The following is a 22,285-nucleotide window of genomic DNA, read 5'->3' as shown; positions in this document are numbered from 1 at the left end:
GTCACTGGAAAATTGCCCATTTAAAGTTTAAACTTTCCAGAAAACAACCACATAGTCAGTGCTTTAGGATTTTGAAATGGTATCAATGTAATCTTCTTAGAGATGGGATGGTGTGACCAATTGTTGCCTGCTTCAACATTAAAACATCTTAACCTGCCACACAATTTCCAACATTTTCTTTTCAACTGTGACAATTAATGGCTCTAAATCTTTTTTGGTATCTTGATGTGATTGTAGAATATTAAGAATAACAATCTGAATATTCATGTGTTTGTACTAACTTAACTGATCTGTCTCCAATTCTGGATTGGGGCAGAAAAAAATTGTTTTGCAGCCTGTTCAATGTGTATTGTATCAGGAGTTAAGTTGTGGTCTCAGGGATAATTGGGCAGTTGTATTATTTTTATGACTGATATGCATTTATATATCTCTATTCAGTAACACACACAAATACAATGAAGTTGGAACTGATCACTGAATAGTTTTATTGTGTTCAGTGTATAATTCATAAAAATGCTAATAATATTGGATACTGACAAAAACATTAAGAAGATACACCTGTGCAGTGCCCTATGTTAAGTCTAGCTTGGTTCTAGATTCCCAAAAGATTGTTAGATTGGTATTTTACAGATAAAGTGTTACCAAAAAACCCTTGGGTAAAGCTTCTATAGTAACTATCTCAGTCAAAATAAAGTTTTTGAATTGTATTTTTATGATGCATTTATGTCATATCAGACTTTTAATCTGTCCAGAAACATCTGTCCCCTCAAACAATCACAGAGCATCAAACACCATTCACATGCAATCACAGGGGATGCACGTGCCCAATCCTACATGTTGCAATAAGTAAAGATCTGCAATCAAACACCTCAAGTTATTACAAATTTATCCAACAAAATTACTTGCATCCATTCTTTAAAAACACTGCATAAGACTAACATTATGACTTGCTGGAAAGACACTGGGCTAATGGTCATCAGCAGGATAGCATACTTTCTGTTCCTTACCTGTGAGGGAGGAGAAGTAGAGAAAGAAGTAGTACAGATTTCCTGGGAGTCTTCAACAGCAGGAAAATTACCTCCGTCATCTTCACCAGTAGTTCTGTGTTAAACAGTAATGAACAAATTGATTCTGCTTTATGCACTTATTCACACTATTCTCAAAACTGTACTTGGAGTGAAAATAAGCTTTGTCCACACTTGCAACTACAGTGCATGACAAATCTTGCAGCTTAATTCTCACTTGACAAAGACTGTGCTTTGACAGACAATAATAAGAAATAAAAACCTCAAGTCCTCACAGTGCGATTATTATACGTCAGATTACAAAATTCTATGGTAAATCTAGGCACATTCCCCATCACGAACATGTATAGTCTGCAACAAGTCTCTTCAGGTTTCCTGTTTCAAATTAAATCTGACATTTGAAAAATACTGCATTCTGTTTAGATAACATTCTAAAATGTCTAAAATTGCTCAACCTCTGGTTTCCCACTGAACTGCCCATGTGATAACAGTAATAGGTATCTTTTAGTCCAGAAATATAATCTGAGCATTCATTTAGTTTGGAGTTAGTCAGCTCCATCTTGCTAAATGATGGCTTTTTATTTTAGTATTTACAATAATTTTTCTGGGAAATATGTTAAGGGTTAAACATGAAAAGGTATTGTTTAAACTAAGTTTTCAAATTTGAGTTTAAAAAGTATACAGTATCTCATTGTTACATTTAAAGTGGTAGTGAGAGCAGCACTGGATTGAACAAATTAAAATGTTAGGAACAGAAAAAATAATTTCAATGTCATTTCCATGTATCTGGATTGTCACAAATGGCCATTGAACGTCACCTATCACCCATACTTGTTGCACTCTACATAGCTAATTTTTCATGCCCCCTTAAGTGATTTAGTAAGCCACTGTCTTACAAGGCAAACACCATGATGAATACAGCCTATTAGCACCTTGTCAGAGGAGGCAGGGATTGACAATAAAAAGGATTTTCAATTTATAAATAGCTATACTTGATGAATTTTGAACATAAGGTAAACTGAAGAATGGAGATGCTGCAAAACCATTGAATTAATTAGTTTAACTTAACGGGATTAGGCAATTGAAAGCTCAGTGTGAAAAATATTTGTGGATTAACAAACTGAAAATCTTTGATGCGACAGCATTAGCATTTAATGAATGCCAGGTATTCGTTCCAACATACTTAGAGAGTGAGAAATCAAAAAAGAAGATAGTGTCTTTTGGAATTGCACAGCAACAGAAATTGAACTTCAACACACTTTTGTATTTATTCAGAGGATGTGGGTGTCACTGGCTGGACCAGTATTCACTGCTCATCCTTATTAGATTATGTCTAAATAATCAGAGCGTGAAAGTCCTTTTAACGAGAAACAGAAAGGATCCTCTTTTCTGCACTTAATGATGGTTAAATAAAACCATCGTAATACATGCTAAAGAAACATTGTACTTTTCAAAAGGTAATTATGAAGAGAAACAAGAGCTCTGCATTTGATCAACACATTTTTGCAGTTCAGAATCTGTTGTAAGTCTGCACAGAATCACAGCTACCCCATAGAAGACTGCCATTTCACATTTTGTCAATCATAGCAAAATCCACACAGTATCTCAAATGCAATCCAGCCACTTGTAGGAGCAGATCTTAAATAACCCAACAAGACACAGATAGTAATAAGGTGCCTGAGCAGAGATCAGTTCTGCATTGCAGCAGCCATCAATATCAGTGGAGTAGTGGCTCCGAATTTCCTACTGCAGAAAGAAAGTTTATTACTTTTAATAATACAATTTGGTATTAAGTAAAGTTCAATTTTGATCTGGACATATACTTGAATAATCAACAAAAAAAAATCAATTTTGTCAGAAATGTGGTCAGGACTGTCTTCAATAAAAGGATGGGTCAGAGCAGAATGCAGGTTCACGTTCTGACTACTCAGAGTGAAGAGTCCTTTCTTGAAAATGCAAACTTCAAACTTGATCAAAATTTAGATGTGCTGCTTCTTTTTCAGGCATCTCTGAAAAAGTAAGCTCCAGGCAGAGGAGGACAGACAAAGTAGTACTGATTAATGTCAGAGGCCCTGCAAAATTATTGAACAATTTCTCGTAAGTGTAACCAGGAGGCATCATCAGCAATTTGCTCAGCCAACATTAAAACCAATGGTATCAACATGTTGTAACTTAAAGCAAAATGGGCAAATAATAGGACATTATATGAATTAGCTTTAAGTCTGATAATTCTCTCAGACTGACATACAGCACAAAACAGCACAACAAACAGAAGTAGGAATAGGGCATACGGTCTATCAAACCTATGCCACCATTCAACAGGGTCATGGCAAATCTTTGGCCTCAATTCTACTTTCCTGCCAGTTCCCCATATTGCTACAGTCTTTTGTGACTCCTTGTCCATCTCAATCTTAAACATACTCAACAATGGAGGATGGACAATTCTCCAGTGTAGAGAATGCCAAGATCAAAATCAGAAACAAAATCAGAAATTGCTGGAGAAACCGCAGCAGGTCTGGCAACATCTGTGGATAAAAAGCAGAGTTAACGCTTCAGGTCCACCGACCCTTCTTCAGAACTGTACTAATCAAATGTAGTTTCAGCGGATCAGAGGGGTCTCCAGCATGAAAGATAGTTATACACCCAGCTATTTTCTGTGCGGTGATTTACCCAAAGCCTATTGACCAGTGGAGCCCTCAGGGCTACACTTCAAAGACATTTGGAAGTATGACGTGGAGGCCTTAAACACCAATCATCACATGTACTAGCAGGTGAAAGAAAATGATGCCACATTTGATGAGCTGGGATGCACTACACAACAACCAGTGGACATAGCAGCTAAAAACAGGCAGCAACGTTGAAAACAATAACCCACAATATCATGTAGCACCTTTTCTGTTCACAAGGCAGAACCTGCCTCTCACGGTTTCATGACTATTAACAAAGGTCCACCAAATGAAGACTCCCCACCTAAATGCATCATTTGCTGTGTGTTCATCATTGTGTAAATGGAAGAATTCCAACAAAAGATGGTTTACAGTGCCTCAGGGTTCACAGGCCCAGTTTACGTAGTTTCATAGCTTTTAATTACAGAGCTGGCAGAAGAAAGCTTTTGAAAATTCTAAAATCTCCTTATTTCTGCCTTTATCTTATCATTTAAAGCAACACTACATGACCTTTTTTACACATTTACATATTGTTACTCAAGAGTTTGCAATAATAACAGTAATATATATTATACACATTGAATTTGGGTCCAGTACTAAAATTTTGTACTCCAAAACACTTTTTAAAAAAAAATAAAAGAAACACAACGATGAAATGAAAACCAAAAAGGATGAAGAAAAGCAATGATTGCCTTTATTTTGCTTTTTATAAAGAAAAATTACTTGGCAAATTGGAAAATTAAACTTTATTCCATTTTTTGATGTGGGTGTCACAAATGTAGTGTAAGTGTAAATCAAAGCAAAGCATCCTCTACTCTGTCTCAGCCATAAACTCCAAACTGCATTTTCAATCCAACAGAGATGATGCAGTTTCTCATGCCATCTTAACCTAAATTTTAGTGATTGGGATTAGTGTCAGTTGGCAACTTGAATAGGCAACCTAAACTGGTATCATGATTTCACAGTATAGCTAACAATGTGTTCTTTATACTTATGACTACAGTTACTGTCCCACCTGTAGTTACATGGGTGTAATGGTGAAGATCCACTACAGGGACGATCTACAAAGTGGTCTATGATAATTCCCATGATTGGCTGGGTCCGCTCCAGCTGCCTGTGAAATAATTCAAAGTAACAATTATAACTTAAAAGAGTTCCTAAAAATGAGAACCATAAATGTCCCTGGGTCAACTTGACCAGTCATAAGAAAGGTTAGACAGTGAGATGAAGTACTAAGCTAGTTAAAAAAAGTAAATTATTCCAAAATGATGCCTTTTCAACAGAAAAAGAACACATGAAGAAGAACAACCAAATCGATTCTACTAAACAGGGTCAATGTCACATGAATGCTTATTCATTAATAAATTATAGCAACAACTTCTGAACCAATTGTCATAGGCATACAGCACGGAAACAGGCCCTTTAGTCTAACCAGTCCATGCCAACCGTAACCCCAAACTAAACTAGTCCTACCTACATGCGCATGGCCCATACTCCTCCAAACATTTCTTATTCAGGTACTCATCCCAATATTTCTTAAATGTTGTAACTGTACCCAAGTCCACCAATTCCACAATTCCTCTGGACATTCATTCCACACACAAAGATTGCCCCTTACGTCTTTTTAAATCTTTCTCTTCTTACCTTAAAAATAGGACCCCTAGTTTTGAAACCTCCTACCCGAGGGAAAAGGCACCTGTTATTCATCTTATCTATGCCCCCTATGGTTTTATAACCCTCTACAAGGTCACCCTTCACATTGAATCAAAAGAAACTACAACATGGATAAAATGGCAGAGCTCAATGAATGTTTCCCACAATAAAACAAAAACAGCCAATAACAGATGAGAAAAATTGAAGCAGACATAGCTGACAGTGATGTGTTTCTGAAGGCTAGGAGAAACTAGTTTTAGTGCAATGACAAGGGAGAAAGAGTACATGTTCCTTCCTGTCATGGTGCTTTAGGTCAGAAAATGTATTTAAAGTTTATTGGTATTATTGAGGTTTTATCCCTGGATAGGGTGAATTGATTCTCCTCCCACAAATGGATCATTGGATAAGGGGACCAGTCAGAACGCGATTGCGAGGAAGTTTGTTCTCTGTTGACTTCTCATCTGAATCATCTAGTGCCAAAACATTGAGCAAAGAATGCAACATCTTCACCGCACAGGAGTTAGCACAAGAGGAACAAAAAGGAAGAAATATCATGTTTGTGGATCATGTGCAAATAATTTTAAAACAATGGGAATTGCATACCAATGGCAAGAAGTCATTTGCTGCTGATCCATAATTACTGCCAAGAAGGTCAAAGTAAGCTGCTCTCGTGAATTGTTGCAAGATACTGACAAAGTATTATTAGGTAGGGAGTTTCAGGTTTTTAAATTAATGACAATGGAGAAATGCAATGTTTCCAAATCAGTGTTGTGCATACACCTTTGAGAGGAACATACAACTATTTGTGCTCCCAACTGCCTACTGCACTTTTTTTTCTTCGGTTCAAAGGTTGGATGTGCTGTCAAAAAAAAGTTTTGGTGAGTTTTTGCAATGTCTCTTAGAGATATCACACATTACAGCCACAGCACACCTGATTGGTGGAGGGAGTGAATGTTTAATAAATTTGAGACATTTGACCTGTTTTGCACAAGCTTTTTGAATGTTGTTCAAGATGTGTACAAGCAGGCAAATGGAAATATTTCCTCAGTGCCTGGGCTTCTACCTTAATGATGTTGGAAAGTTTCTGGGGAGTCAGAAGGTGGGCCAATTGCTACAGAAGACACAACCTCTGACAAACTTGTACTTACATGGCTGGTCCAGTTAAGGTTTTGATCTGTGGTAACCCTAGGGAGTTGGTGAGACTTGGCAATGCTAAACATAAGGAATAAAAAAAAACAGGAGGAGCAAGCCATTCAGAGCACAGAGCCTGTTCTGCCATTAGAACACGACTGACACTGTCGCCATAATCCCACATTGCTGAGTGCCCCATCATTCTGGGCTCACTCTTAAATGAAAAATCCAACTCAAACTTAAAAGATTCAATGGCCCAACCTCCACAACTCTTTGCAGAAGATAATTCCAATGATCTACAGAGAAACATTCCACCTCATTATGCACTACATAGGACACCCTTCATTTTTAAACTGTGCTGTCTTGTTCTGAAATTGTCCACGAATATAAAAACTCTCTTTGCAAAAACCTCGTCAAGCTCCCAGAGTATTTCTAATGTTTAACCAAGCTCATCTCTCATTCATTGCAACTCCATTGAGTATAAGACTAACTTTTTGTCATCGTAGTCATCATGCTGGTGAACCTTCTTTGAACTGCTTCCAACGTAACTATATTCCTAAACCCCATGTACAGTCTCACCAAAGCATTTTACAACTGGAGCAAGATGTCCCCACTTTTATACTCTGTTCGTCACGTAATAAAGAGAAACATATAACTTGCTTTACTAATTATGTGGTGTACTTGCATCGTAACTTTTTGTCATGCTATTGAATGTCAAGGAGAAGAGGTTAGATTCTCTCATTTGGAGATGGTCAATACCTAACAAGGCATGAATGTCACTTGTTACTTAGCAGCCCAAGTCTTGCTTTATATGGATATGGACAACTTCAGTATCTGAGAAGGCATGCAAAAAACTGAACACTGGGCAATGTGCCAATCTCTCCATGTCTGACCTTGAAGTAAGGAGAAGGTAACTGAGGCAGCAGCTGAAGATAACTGTGAAGACTTCTGGTGGCAATGCTCAGTGGCTGAAATGACTGGCCTCAGATAATCATAACCATTGTCTCTGTGCCTCGTTGAACTTTAATCAGTGGAGATTTGCCCCAATTCCACTCTAGTTCCTCAAGACCATATGCAATCAAACATAGTCAAAGGCGATCACTCTCACCTGAAATCCTTGTTTCTTTGACTGAAAATAATAAGCCACATGGGTCCATGTGGAAAGCATTTTTATATTACAGGAGTTGAACAAAAACAAACAATTTATTTTAATCAGGTAATCATCTATACTCTTAAATTCAGAACTAACGTAAGTTAGTTAAACATGGATTAATAGGCAAATAAAAACTGTACAATTACACATTAAATGGCAGATACAATGAGAATAGATCTTATGAATTTATTTGACAGTCCCAGTCATCTAATATCTCAGTCACAAAGGCTTTCAAAACGCTTGTCTTCATCATGAAGAAATTCAACTCATCTTCTTCCAGCTTGAACCACCTGGTGCCAGGGGTCCACAAGCAATCAAAATTTCACTGTTACAGTCTTCACCAAAGATGGCGTATATCAATTGAACCTCTTCAACTCTCATGATGGTCTTGATGGCATCGTTACTCAAATGTTACCTTCAAGTACAGAAACAGCTGTGGTGCTTCAATGTTTGCCCATTCTCAGCTTCTGGGTATCACCTCTTTATTTCAGGATCAACAACTACAACTAAGCCAGGCTGCCTCTGTCCTTTTATATGGTTCAGTTTTTGTAGAAGTTTCAGTTTCCGATCTTAGTTTCGGTCTTAGTCTCTTTAGAAACTGCAAGGTTCTGTTTCCTTTTATAGCATACCCCAAAAATTACAGGCCTTGAAATCATGGGTTCCATCTCAGGGGAGACATTAAATATTACTCTTGATGTTTCTAGTTGTGAACCATCATCCCTGTATAATTCTGAGAAATTGTGATAAAAACTGCTAAGCTCAGACAACCTTGGGGTAATCAAAGTTGAAATATGTTTACTTTTGCAGATGCAGTAGATGTTTGAATGACTTTTGCCACGTGCTGGAGTATTACCTTGTGCCAGGTTGGCCTGATTTTACCAGTGACTTTCAAAATTCCTACCACCTTCAACTTACTTGACTCAGTTCCTTTGTGGTTTTGCTGGAGACATTTGCAGAAACTCAGTAGCTGCCTTTTGAAGGTCACCATTGAATCTGCATTCACCAGACAGTGCTATTGAGATCTTAACTCTCATGTAGTTGTTACTTTGGTTCTTCTGCCAACCGTCTTAGATTGGTGTCCTTTGCATACTTACTCTTTGGCCACTGGTAAAAAAATTCTGCCTACTTACTGAATTAAAAGCTTTCGTTATTCTGTAGAATTAAATCAAAAACCTTTCTTGCCACTACAACAACACCTCAAATTTCTCTGGGCTTGCCATGTAACTGAAAACTTTCAACCTACCAATTTAATGAATCGCCAATGCACCTCTCTAAGGCCTTGGTGTTCTTTCTAAAATGTTATGCCCAGAATACTTCAGATGAGGCCTAATTGGTATTTTGTAAAGGCTTAATATAAAACTATTAGCTTCTGAATTCCATGCCCTTATTTATCAATCATGAAACTTGTATACCTTTTAACAGCCATGCGGCCTTCAACCACTCTGAACATATACACTTGGATCTCTTTGTTCTTGTATCCATTTACGATTGATCAATTAGTTCATAATGACGTTCCTCATTCCCTCTACCAAATGTAAAAACAGCTCACGTTTCTGCACTGAAATTCACCTGCCATGTGTCTGTCCATTTTACAAAGTTACTGTTCATTTCTCTTATTATTTGAAATTCTAAGTTAGATTATTTCTTGACCTCACCTCAAGAGAATTACAGTCTGTTTACCCAATCTTTCATCATAACTTGCTATATCCCAGGTGATGCACGTGTGTTGTTACATCTGTTTTTATATCAACAGCAGTTATTTCTTGACCTTATTGAGTTAAAATTGAGAACAAACAACAGTCCAAACCTTTCCAATGGTATATCTTACTTCCTGAAAAGGGGTTCAAACCTGTATCCAAACCCAGCTTTCTGGCCAAGAGATTGCACAACTGCTCAGGTGCTTAAATTCACATGCACACCTTTCAAAAGCAAGACCTTTGACACAAAATGTTGACGCTTCTCAGAGATTTATTTTGTGCACACCAAGTCATACAAATAGCCGGTACTTCAAGCATATGCAGCCTGTATATACTACTTGCAAACTGTGTACGTACATTCCTGAATTGATTGAAAGGATTATGCTTTCTTCTAGGCCTCATTCCTGTAAATTCCCCCTTTCTTTCAACTTGTTCTGAAGGTGAAGACTATTGTTGAAGTAAAATTCCAGGGAGACAGTGAGCCCTCTAGCATTTCATGTTAGCAAAAATGGTTTCTGAATGCAGGTGGGCATTGAGCATTGGCAGGCTAGTCAATTAACACAGTGCACCACGTCAGGGTACAACCATATCATTGCCAGACATTTGCATAGATGCATTTCCAGGAGTGAGTTCAGGCAAAACAACAGCTGATCATCATTGTGAAAACAACTGTAACACTCCACTGGTTAGACAGCAAATTTCTTTGTTTTTATTTAAATTGAACATTTAATTTCCCCAAAGAACCTTATTTTTTACAGTGCAGAACTGCTGTATAAACATCCCATAACCTCAATGTGAGCATCAGACAATCACTCAAATTTTATAAATGACTCACCCAAATATTTAGCAATTGTTTTAACTGGTTTACTCTAACCATGATCATTAAAGCGTTGCCAGTAGAAATCACAAGACTCTACCACTCTTTACCTGCTAGACATGAAAGCCAGATTAGTTCGGTATGCACATGACAGTGTGATAGTGCCGACTGGAGTTCCAACCATTCCGACCCGTACTGTTTGAAAACCTGAGAGTGACAGAAAATGGAACAAGTTTCAAGATTAACTCTGTGTCAGAACTGTGACTTCAGGATCAGTGAGGGAGAGGGCAGAAAAGAAAAGAATAAAAAGGGCATGTCTTTGACTGGGTAGTATGCAGGTGGTATCAATGACAAAAAGATTGGTAGCGCAAGGCAAAGAGAGTTGGTAGTGGAGTAGGTAAAGAGGCAAAAGCTGCATATAGAAAATGTGTAAATGGTAAAAGCAGAATAAGCATTATAACAAAAATTAGAGAAAAAGAAATACAATTGAGCTGTAGACTGTAGGAATTAAAACTACAGGGCTCAATGAAAAACACTGAAAATATAAAAAAGGCCTAAGTGAAAGACCAGATGTTGCTCCTCATGATTACGTTGAGTTTCGTTAGAAGGCCAAGCAAAGAAAAGTTAGAGTTGGATTAAACTGCATAATTAAAATTACAGGGGACTGGAAGCATAGGATTATACCTGCAGAATTACTGGAGTTGCTCTGCCAAGTCATTCAGCCTGCATTTGGTCTTGTCAAAGAAGAGGAGGCCTCATCGTGAGCAGCAAATACAATGTGTTATATTGAAATTACAATATAATCTTGATTTCACCTCGATTGAGTGTTCGGGGCCTTGAGCAGCGAGAGGGGAGGAGGTAAAGGACATGGGTTGTATCCTTTTGTCAAATAATGCAAATGGCATGGGAATGAACAATGATGGATATTGCTTTTTTGTGACAAAAGCAATTATTGTGTTTTCTCTGAAGGAATCTTGGTTGTTGCAAGAAATTGATTTTGTTTTGTAAACATTCAATAATTTCTGAAGCTTTGACTACATAAAATATACTAAAATATACTGATTTATCACATTGCTGTTGGCAAGTTGTTGGAGGGGATCCTGAGGGTTTACACATATTTGGAAAGGCGAAGATTGATTAGGGATAGTCAACAAGGCTTTGTGCGTGGGAAATCATGTCTCACGAACTTAATTGAGTTTTCCGAAGTAATAATGAAAAGGACTAATGAAGCAAATGGTGGACTTTATCTATTTGGATTTCAGTAAGGCATTTGACAAGGCTCCGCATGGTAGGCTAATCAGCAAGGTGAGATCATGTGGCATACAGGGAGAGCAAGCAATTTGGATACAGAACTGGCTTGAAGATGGTGGTGGTGGAGGGTTGCTTTTCAGACTGGAGGCCTGTGACCAGCAGTGCGCCACAAGGATTGGTGCTGGGTCTGCTGCTTTTCATCATTTATATAAATGATTTGGATGTGAGCGTAGGAGGTATAGTTAGTACGTTTGCAGATAACACCAAAATTGGTGGCGTAGTGGACAGCAAAGAAGGTTACCTCAGAGCACAATGGATCAATGGGCAAAGGAGCGGCAGATGGAGTTTAAGTATTTTATATATATAAGGACTTATATACTTAAAAGGTAAGGTCCTGGGGAGTGTTGCTGGACAAAGACCTTGGAGTGTAGATTCCTTGAAAGCAAAGTTGCAGGTCGACAGGATAGTGAAGGTGGTGTTTGCTATTCTTGCCTTTATTGGTCAGTGCATGGAGTACAGGATTTAGGATGTCATGTTGCAGCGGTACAGGACATTGATTAGACCAGTTTTAGAATGCTGCCTTCAATTCTGGTCTCCCTGCTTTAGGAAGGATGTTGTGGAACTTGAAAGGGTTTAGAAAAAGTTTTCAAGGATGTTGCCAGGGTTGAAGGGTTTAAGCTACAGAGCTACAGGCTTGGGCTATTTTCCCTGGAGCATTGTCGGCTGAGGGGTGAGCTTATGGAAGTTTATAAAATCATGAAGGACACAGGTAGGGTGAATGGTCAAAGTCTCTCCCCCAAGGTAGCAGAGTGCAAAACTACAGGGCACAGATTTAAGGTGAAAAGGGAAAAATTTAAAAGGGACCATAGGGGGAACTTTTTCACACTGAGGGTGGTGCGTGTATGCAATGAGCTGCCAGGAGTGATGAGGGCTGGTACAATTGCAACATTTAAAAGGCATTGGATGGCTACAAAAATAGGAACAGTTTAGAGGGACATGGGCCAATTGCTGACAAAAGGAACGAGATTAATTAGGATGTCCGGTTGGCATGGATGAGCTGTACAGCTGTATGACTATGACATTTCAGCACCTCACAATTAGCAAATTATGTCTGAAACATTACGAATAAATTGGGTGGGATGTGTTGCGTGGATGGTTGACCTTTGTATTTCAAAGCATTTTGTGTGTTTCAAAACTTAGGCATTTTAATATTTTCACTAGCTGGGTAATGGAAGCGTTTAAGGATATATTTAAGTGTGACCTCAAGACTTGTGGCACGACACAAATGTTTACGTGATCTTTCCATCACGTTTTGCATTTTGCTACTCACATCTCACCTCAGCTATTCCTTTTCTCATCTTTTTACTTGTCCCTTCTCTGTGCTGCAGTGTCACCATTTTAGCCATTTAATCTGTTTTGCCAACCAACCTATGACAGATCTTGCACTGTGTTTTATGAACATCACTTGATTTTGTACTTGCTTACAGCCAACATTTTCTGGGTGATGAAAGGTCATTGGCCTGAAACAATTATTTTTCTCAGCAGATTTTACCCAATTTGCTGAGCATTTGCAGCACTTTTGTTTTGTTATTCCACATTTCTAGCATCGGCCAAATGTTGCTTTTGTATTACTAGCCAGAAGTGCATACCTTTAGGGATCCTGCTCTATTTGACTCAATTACGGCTGTTCTCATTCTGTCAGCTAAGCAAAATTGGAGATGGTAGGGTGCCGCAAGGAATTGTAAATCTACCTGGTCTGTTTTGAAATGTACAAAGAAGGCCATTACTGAAAACTTCTCTTTGAATGGATAAGGTTGCTGAGGGGTAATAGCATTATACCAGCAAGATTGAGAATTCAAATCCTATTGTGACATTAGTGTACTACAGCTTAGTATATTTTGAAGTAAGACTAATGCTCACTTCATTCCATTTTCAACATTAAACACTCTACCAAAGACAGTAATTGCGGAACACATAGCATTTAGTAGGCTCCAAATGCCAGGTGGGACAGCGGATATATCAGAGAACTGCAGCAACAAACTGAAAAACAACTCCCATTTGCAAGTTCTTAGTTAAGACAAATGGGAAAATCTAGCAGAACAAGTTTTTAAAAATCCCTCCATTGGTTGATACAAAACTTGAGAAACACACCTTCACCCAGGCCATTCAGTTGTACTTCTCCAAAATAAATCCTGGAAATTTGAACACAGAACAACACAAATAAGTACTTAAAGTGGTTAAATACAATACAAGTTGTCATGATCATGAAAATTGAGAAGATGGAAGAAATACTTTGTAAAAAAAAACAATCTTTAATGTCCCAATAGACAACAGTCTATTGTTGCAAATCAGTAAAAGCAGTCTACAAGAACAATGATGGAAAGGCCCCCTCAGATGATGGCTTCACTCGGCCACTTAAAGAAATATCACTTAACAAATCATCCAGGTTTCATAACTGATATGAAATTTTATACAGTGTCTCTGTATGTTTTGCTTAACACTCAAAATGTTCTGTTACCTTCAATGATAAATGCTCTTGTAACCCGGGGTCTCTATGTTCCTGCCATCCATTTCAAACGGTGTTATTAAGTCTAAATTACTTATTTCTATTCAATCTTCCAAAATGCATCATCTCTGTTCTAACTTAAATGCCATCTGTCCATTCTGCTAGCCTGTCAAACTACTGACAAATCTTATCATTCTCATTAATTGTCACTTTTGCAAGTTTGACATCACTGGGAAATTTTGAAATTGCATTTGGTATTCCAATAACTAAATCATTTATACATAGCAAAAATAAAAAATAAAGCAGTGGTCACAGACCAACCCTTTGAGTGCAGTACTGTTCACGATCTTCCAGTCTGAGAAGTAAACAATCATGTTTTGCTTTTTCTGCTCTTAAGCCATTATTAAAATCCATTGAACACTGGCTGTCATATTCCATGAACCATTCTGCACAAATTCTGTAAGCAATTACAGATTTCGAAGTCACTTTAGTTTCTTCCTTCTTCCTTTTCGTGCTTTTTAAAATTGACCGAAATGATAAACAACTGCTTTTAAAATCAGTGTTTTTCAAGGGTAGTTGCATGGTTTGAAAGCAAGAAATCGGTTTGTATTGCTGTGGGTTACAGGAGCATTTGCATACAAGCAGAAGTTTGATTGGTCTATGGACTAATGACTAGCTAGTTATCGATGTCAAGGGCCTTCTGCCTGCCAACAACTATGGGATTGGCTCATTAACTGAACATCTTGGAGCTGGCTGCTAGATGCAGAGAGAAGTCATCAGATCTCTACCAGCTCAGGAGCTGTCTTGCTCTTCTATGCAGTCAAATTCCACCTTAAACTTGAAGAAAACAGTTTATTTTTCTTTCAGCAGTTGCTGAAAGCGGTGACTTTAATTGCAAAATCAGAGGCTGTTTTATAAGTGAAATAGCCAATCTATGCCGCTTGAAAACTAATGGAAACATTCATAAAAAGAAAACAGAAAAGGTATCTTCTGATCAGCAAGAATAAATGCAACAGATGTCATGGTCAAAGACTACAAAATTGCCAGTTCTCTCCTTGGTTCCCGCATTATTTTTTCATCTACTGATGCTAAACTGTGTGTAAGTAGTCCATAAGGGACAAGATTACAGTTTTAATTAGCAGTGTTACATGCCAACAACTTATAACTTATTTATCTGTAGCTGTAGTCTTATTACTTGTTAAAGTCATTCTTGTTAATTACTGAAATCTAGTCTTTGCTTTTAATCAATCGGGGTCTGAAAATCAGGTAAATTGGGGAATCTCTACGTACTTATTTTAAAATTTTTAACATTCATGACAACTCCTGGAATAGTGGGGCCTGGTTTCCAGTGCGTAATTGATGTTTCATCTAGTCGTGCTTGCAGCTACTCCAATCATCTGCAGTGTTGGCATGCAGATGGCAGCACTGATTTCCTATTCTGGAAATTGCTGTGCACATGTGTTTTGGAAGACCACACAACCAGTGAGAAAATCAGAGGGAGTTCTGCATGGTCCCCCAGTGAGTCGTGATACTTCAAATTGCTTTTGCATCTGGTCTTGAAGGGGACTTTATATTTGAAAAGTACTTCCTCTCCCATTTAATTTCAAAACAAGCAATCCCCATGGGCTGTCAAAAATTCTGAATTTAGGGTGAAAATTCCAAGTAATTGTCTGCTGTGGACTTAAGCTCCTGTAAAGTGCCGTGGTTCACAGAATGCCCAAACCAATTTTACATAGTTTCCAGTAAGTTTAATGTTAAAAGATAGCTGTCTCATTTTTTGTGTTGGGTTGAATCAGTTTAGAAAGTCTTCCAATGTATCCAATCATATTAGATTTTATGTAGATTTATACTTAAGAGAGAAAAAGTCACAAAAAAAATTCAGTACTGTGACCAAAACTGGATTGTGTTATCCCAGTATTTGGACGAATCAAAAAGAAATTATTAAAAACTTAGGTGCAGATGGAAAATGGCTGTTATTTAACCAGTGATCAGAAGCCTAGAATGATCAAGCACAGAAGAATAGTTCAAATTTCACTGCAGCAGTTTGAGAAGTTGAGAAGATTTAAGTTAAATTTGGGGAAAAAAGGTTGTGTTACAGAAAAAAAGGGAGAAAGAAGCAGTAGGATTGTAGTAAATACTTAAACGGTTCCACAGCTATGAGACAACTTTGCAACTACGAGGAACAATCAGAAAGGTGTTTCAGGAGATAGTAGGAACTGCAGATGGTGGAGAATCTGACACAATAAAGTGTAGAGCTGGATGAACACAGCAGGCCAAGCAGCATCAGAGGAACTGGAAGGCTGATGTTTCGGGCCTAGACCCTTCTTAAGAAAAACCTCAGAGGATCTCTCTCCCTCTGCAACTCTCTTGTAATCTCTTCGAATGAGAAAGGTGAGATGTTTTCCTCAGAACAGAGGAGGTTGACTGTTGATTTAATTGAGGTGTGCAAAATAAATGAAGGGTTTCGTTAAAGTAGAAGACCTGTTTCTCCTGGCACAGCAGTCAATTACTGGGAATAATAGATTTAAAGTGATTGGTAGGATTAGAGGGGACATAATATAATTCAGCACTCAAATAGACTCTTTGGTCCAACTCATCCATGCTGTCCAAGTTTCCCAAACTCAACTAATCCTACTTGCCTCAGGCATGCCCCTTTAAACCTTTCATATGCATATACCTTCCCAAATGTCTTTCAAATGTTGTAACTATACCTGCACCTACCACTTCCTCTGGCAGTTCATTCCACAAATGAACCACCCTGTGTGAAAAAGTTGCCCCTCAAACCCCTTTAAATCTTTCTCCTCTCACGTAAAAAAAATGTCTTTTAATTTTGAATTCCCCCATCCTCAGGAAAAGACCTTTGCTAATCACCATATCTATGCCCCTCATGATTTAATAAACCTCTATAAAGGTCACTTCTCAACCTCCTATGCTCCAATGAAAGAAGTCCCAGCCTATTCAAACTTCCTTGTAATTCAAACCCTCCAAATTCCTTGTAAACCTTTTGCGAACCCTCTCAAATGTAATATTTTACTTCCTGTAGCAGGGTGACAGAACTGAACTCAGTATTCCAAACGTGGCCTCACCAATGTCCTGCATAACCTCAAAGTGACTTCCTAGATCCTATTCTCAATGGTCTGAGCAATGATGGCAAACCTGCTAAACGCCTTCTTCAACACCATCAACCAGCAATGCAACTTTCAAAGAACTATGTACCCAAACCGCTAGGTCTCTTTGTTTGACAGCATTACCCAGGGCCATACCATCAACTGTATAGCTCCTGCCTGTTTGTTTTAACAAAGTGCAATACCTCGCACTTATCCAAATTAAACTCCACCTGCTCCTCCTCAGCCCAGTGTCCTAATTGATCAAGATCCCTTTGTAATCTTAGGTAACCTTCTTTACTGTCGACTATACCATCAATTTTCTTATCATCCACAAATTTACTAATTTTAAATAAGATTAGATTAGATTACCTACAGTGTGGAAACAGGCCCTTCGGCCGAACAAGTCCACACAGCCCCTTGAAGCAACACACCCAGACCCATCCCTCTACAACCCACACACCCCTGAACACTACGGGCAATTTAGCATGGCCAATCTACCTAACCTGCACATCTTTGGACTGTGGGAGGAAACCGGAGCACCCGGAGGAAACCCATGCAGACACAGGGAGAATGTGCAAACTCCACACAGACAGTGGCCCGAGGTGGAATCGAACCCAGGTCCCTGGTACTGTGAGGCTGCAGTGCTAACCACTGAGCAACCTTGCCGCTCTAGCCCATTCTGAATTGACTGAAGATTGGAAATGGAAGCAGAAGGCGTGCAATGGTAGTGTTCCTACCTCTGAGCCAGGAGACCTGGATTCAAGTCCCACCTGTTCCAGCGGTGTGCAATAATGTATCCGGGCAGGTTGATTAGATAATAGCTAGAAGCAGGAGGAGGCCATTCAGCCCATAATGCATAAGGGAAAGTTTTTTCACTCATTGGATTGTGTGTGTCTGGAGTTGGTACCCAGTCTGGAGGTCGGAATCCTCAGCTCATTTAAAAGAAACTGCAAATATACAGATGTTACAAAGTGGGAGTAGAGGAACAGCTGGTTTATTCAACTGGCACAGACAGGGTAGGCTCAACGGCTTCTTTCTGTGCTCCCACTATACTTTAGTCCTAGGCTCTGGATGTCGTTTCAGAAAGGAACCATACTACCCTTACTGAGCTTGACATAGAATGTTTGCTTAGCTAAGTTGTTTTCATAAAATGGCCCAGCAAATCTTTCAGATGACAGGAAAGGCAGTAAATGCCAGTTTTATCAGAGACATCCAACTCTGTAGAAAGTACTTTGAAGAAAGTAAGCCTTTCTATACCTGTTTTTTTAAAAAGTTAAATATACTAAAATTATGAGCACATTGGACGACGTAGCATACTACAAATGAGATTTTTTCTTTACCTGTACAGGATCACATAGTCATGTCCCTGTTTTCTGGATAGTTTATATGCAGGTGTCACTCTTGTGATTGCAAGAAGCGACTTCAGTAGCAAAGACAGTCTGTTGTAGACAGTGTAGGAAACCTTAATTTCTTTATCGCATCTGAAGAAACACAAAAGGAAACTTTGAAATAACATGTCAACCCAACACGGAGGATGTGTTTCTGTTACCTTTGCTACTTGTAGTAACATATTTAAAATCAAATGGTTAGGCATTTAATGCCCGATTCTAAAAGTTAAGTGTGGGAAGCACCAGATATCCACCTTAAGTGAGTAACTTGCATGACTGAAACCAGGATATTATGGATCTTCAGTATATTTCATGTAAAACAGCTTGCTCTTATCTTTTCTGTGGTTTAAGTGGAAGTTATTTAAGTGAAACTAATTTGAAATAGAGCAAACTTACTTTTCATTCATTTCCAAACACCATGTTTCCAGTTCCATTGAATCTCCCTGGCACAAAATATACAAAAATGTTAGAAGTGACAGATACTCGAAGAACAACGTGCCTTCGTACAACACATTTAATTTAGTAACTTGTCTTAAGTGACTTTATAGGAGTGCAACGAAACAAAATTTGATACATGCCAGAACGATTTTCAAGATGACTAGAAGCTTGGATAGAGAGATCGTTTAAAGCAGTGCGATTTAAAAAAAAGGAAGAAGAAAATACAGACAGAAGCTGCTCAAAAGTAAACACATGCTTTCTAGCAGGCTGTTGAATGTTAAAGATGTCAATATTTGTTGCTAAAATCTCAAAGCTGATGTGGTACAAGAACTAAAAAGAAACACTGAACAGCTTTTGGATTTAATGTAAAAACATCATACTCAATTATTTATACTTTACTGTAATTATGATCGATAGTAATTATTGCTGTCTGGTAATTACAGCCCAGGCTTGTCCTTTTCAGTTGATTTACACAGTAATGTTTGAGCAAGCAGTAGCAGACTTAGAAAGAAATTACACAAAGTTAATCAAATTAGGTGGAGGTCCTCTACTGGCCAAAGGAGCTGTTCTGTTATAATTTTAAAAAAAACTTCCCTTGCATGCAGGTGAAAATAATAATACTGTATTTAGTATCCACTCCTAGCGTCTCTTGGACATTAGTGATGATCCTGAAAACTTTTGTTGCACTTGTCCGAATAACATTCCCATTGTGGAAAGTAGGGAGTTGTAGGACACTGTCCCTAAGGAATAAAAACACGTATGAAACTTAGAGTTTGCAGTGGTACCTGAAGTTGGTTCAGCTGAGGATGATTCCCTAATGAACACCTATAGTAATGATGTGGAGCAGCAAAGATTGGCCTTGGACATCCAGAACCACCTTGTGGGTTTTCTTTTGTTTGTTCTTTCACAGGCTGTAGGCATTGAAGTTAAGAGCAGCAAATGTTATGCATCTCTAATTGTCCTTGAACTGAATGGCTTTCAGAGGGCAGATAAGATTCACCCACATTGCTGAGGGTCTGATGTCATGTTTGGCCATAAGTTTCCTTTTAAAAAGGATATTAATAAACCAGATGGATGTTTTTTAAAACCATAATTTGAAGATGGTTGGCATGGTCACCATTTCTGGGACAAAATTTGTTGGTTCTGCTATAATGAGTGTTCTAGCAACATGAATTGGTTATAATGCAACTGACGAACGGGGAAAGCTATTTCTAAAATGCAACATTGTGTTGGCTATAACACAATTCGGCGCACAGAGGAATACGCATCAACATCACATGATCATTCCATGGACTTTGTCCTGAATATATGCAACGTTAGTGCCGAAATAGTCTCTGCACTGGCATCACGTGATCATTCTGCAAACTCTGTCACAAAGTGAAGCGCTTTCTGACAGAGGTACAGTGCTCTGTGATTTTAAGGGTTTTTTCCACAAATTCTGCCGTGTTACCCACAAAAACGTGGGTAACTTTTGAAAACTTTTGTTGCACTTGTCCGAATAACATTCCCATTGTGGAAAGTAGGGAGTTGTAGGACACTGTCCCTAAGGAATAAAAACACGTATGAAACTTAGAGTTTGCAGTGGTACCTGAAGTTGGTTCAGCTGAGGATGATTCCCCAATGAACACCTATAGTAATGATGTGGAGCAGCAAAGATTGGCCTGGGACATCCAGAACCACCTTGTGTGTTTTCTTTTGTTTGTTCTTTCACAGGCTGTAGGCATTGAAGTTAAAACGTGAGGACCAAGTGACAAGAATGTTAGCAAGAAGCATCCTGGTGACAAAGTTGCGGGTGGTGGGCATAAAAGGAAGATTATAACACTCGAAGAGAAGGTAGATGTTATAAAGTGTTTTGAATGTAATGAGAGAACATGTAATATAGTTTGTCTAACAGGAATAAAGGAGTCTACCTTGCACACCATTAGGCACAATACAGAAAAGATTAAAGCAAGCTATATTGCTGGATCAAGTCCGAGTCCTAGCAAATCTGAGAGGTTATGGATGAAGGAACTTGAGGAGATGGAGTGACTTCGAAGTGTGTGGATAGAAGATTAAATGACAATGCGATCAAACGAAAAAGGAGGGTAGCGATTCATGGAATAAGATCTTATTCAGCAACCTAGGAACAGCTTTTAATGAAAGAAGAAAAATAGCAAAACAACAAAAACTGGATATCTTTTTCAGGCCAACACCCAAGAAACAGTGACAACGAACTACAGTCATCCAACTTCTGGCTTAACTATTTTTGCTCTAACCCTGCAACCACAACTGCACCTGCAGTTGATGCCGACGGCCCTTAGCCACTGCATTAACAGAGCAACCTCAAAATCTCCTCCTCCATTAAGTCATCTTGACAATTTTTTCAAGGCAAGGTGTCAAATTTACGTTTATTTAGTTATTAGATATGAATTAAATATTTATTCAAACTGTGCTATCCTGTGTGTTAGGCTTTTGAGTGATAGTTTTTGGTGGTCTGCCCCAACCCCACTTACCCAAAGGCCCCGTTGTTTCTAACAGCACAGTTTTCTATAATACCATGTTGTGCAGGAATGCCAGTATCACATTATAGCAGAACTGACTATATTTTAGAGTTATTAATTGAATTCAAAGTTAGCTAGTTGCCATGTGGGATTTAAATAAGCGTCCACAAAGAATTAGCCTCGGCCACTGCATTACCAGCCTAGTGACATTAGCATAATGCCATTATCTGTGTCATTTGCTCAAGCCTGGCTTCAGTGAAGAGGTGGAAAAGGAGGAAAAACAACAGGAGTAAGCAGCGGTGAATTATTCATTCAGCATTTCTGGCTGAAGATGGATGCAAACACTTCAGCTGTATCTTTTGCTCATTCTTGCAAGCCTTTCTTGTCACTAATGAAAGGGATGTTCACGGGGTGAGCTCCTTTTCCTGTTAATTGTTCCAAAATGGATACTGATCATTCCAGATGCAAAGTTGATGCACTTTGACAACATATGCCTATATAGATATTGCTGCAGACATAACCTCCAGTCCTGCATTCTACATAGTAACAACTTTCTACTGTTCACTATCTTAATTCTTGTAACTATCTCTCCTCAATCTACAGTCATTAAATATAGGAAATTTATTGTTTCCAGCTGTTCTGTGCTATCCTGTTTGAGATTTTAAGTATACCTATCAAATCATCCTGTACCATTCTCTGTTCTCTACTGCCTTGGTATCATACAATGCACAATAACCTCTGATTTCCAGTAAGCATAAAAGAATCAGCTCACAACTGCATGAGTGTCTTAAGATATTGTCCAAGGCCCAGCAGCCTACAGCAATGGCTTTTCTTCTGAAGTTGGAATTGCAACATCATTTCTAATTCCATTTGCTTCTCTTCAGTTCATGATATAGTCCATGCTACTTACAGCAACATCTAAATCACATTCACACTTGCTCTAAGTGATCAAGTAACATTCATGCCACACAAA

General features: G+C 38.5%; 1 protein-coding gene across 7 annotated transcripts in view; it reads right to left on the bottom strand.

The window, feature by feature from the left end:
- Nucleotides 1-22,285, bottom strand: part of atg13 (ATG13 autophagy related 13 homolog (S. cerevisiae)) — an 89,407-nt gene that overhangs the window by 46,233 nt on the left and 20,889 nt on the right. For 4 of the 7 annotated variants that reach the window (XM_048545408.2, XM_048545411.2, XM_048545409.2 and 1 more), the window contains exons 5-10: nucleotides 18,791-18,837; nucleotides 18,347-18,487; nucleotides 13,545-13,585; nucleotides 10,253-10,349; nucleotides 4,707-4,805; nucleotides 1,008-1,101 (exon numbers count right to left, since the gene is read on the bottom strand). In XM_048545408.2, the coding sequence (XP_048401365.1) occupies nucleotides 1,008-1,101; nucleotides 4,707-4,805; nucleotides 10,253-10,349; nucleotides 13,545-13,585; nucleotides 18,347-18,487; nucleotides 18,791-18,837 (519 nt within the window). The remainder of the gene's footprint in view (nucleotides 1-1,007; nucleotides 1,102-4,706; nucleotides 4,806-10,252; nucleotides 10,350-13,544; nucleotides 13,586-18,346; nucleotides 18,488-18,790; nucleotides 18,838-22,285) is intronic. The other 3 variants (XM_048545410.2, XM_048545412.2, XM_048545414.2) reach the window with 1 other exon arrangement.

The sequence above is a fragment of the Stegostoma tigrinum genome, chromosome 17 (assembly GCF_030684315.1).
Source record: "Stegostoma tigrinum isolate sSteTig4 chromosome 17, sSteTig4.hap1, whole genome shotgun sequence".
Taxonomy (NCBI): domain Eukaryota; kingdom Metazoa; phylum Chordata; class Chondrichthyes; order Orectolobiformes; family Stegostomatidae; genus Stegostoma; species Stegostoma tigrinum.
This window is presented reverse-complemented; position numbering and strand designations above follow the sequence as displayed.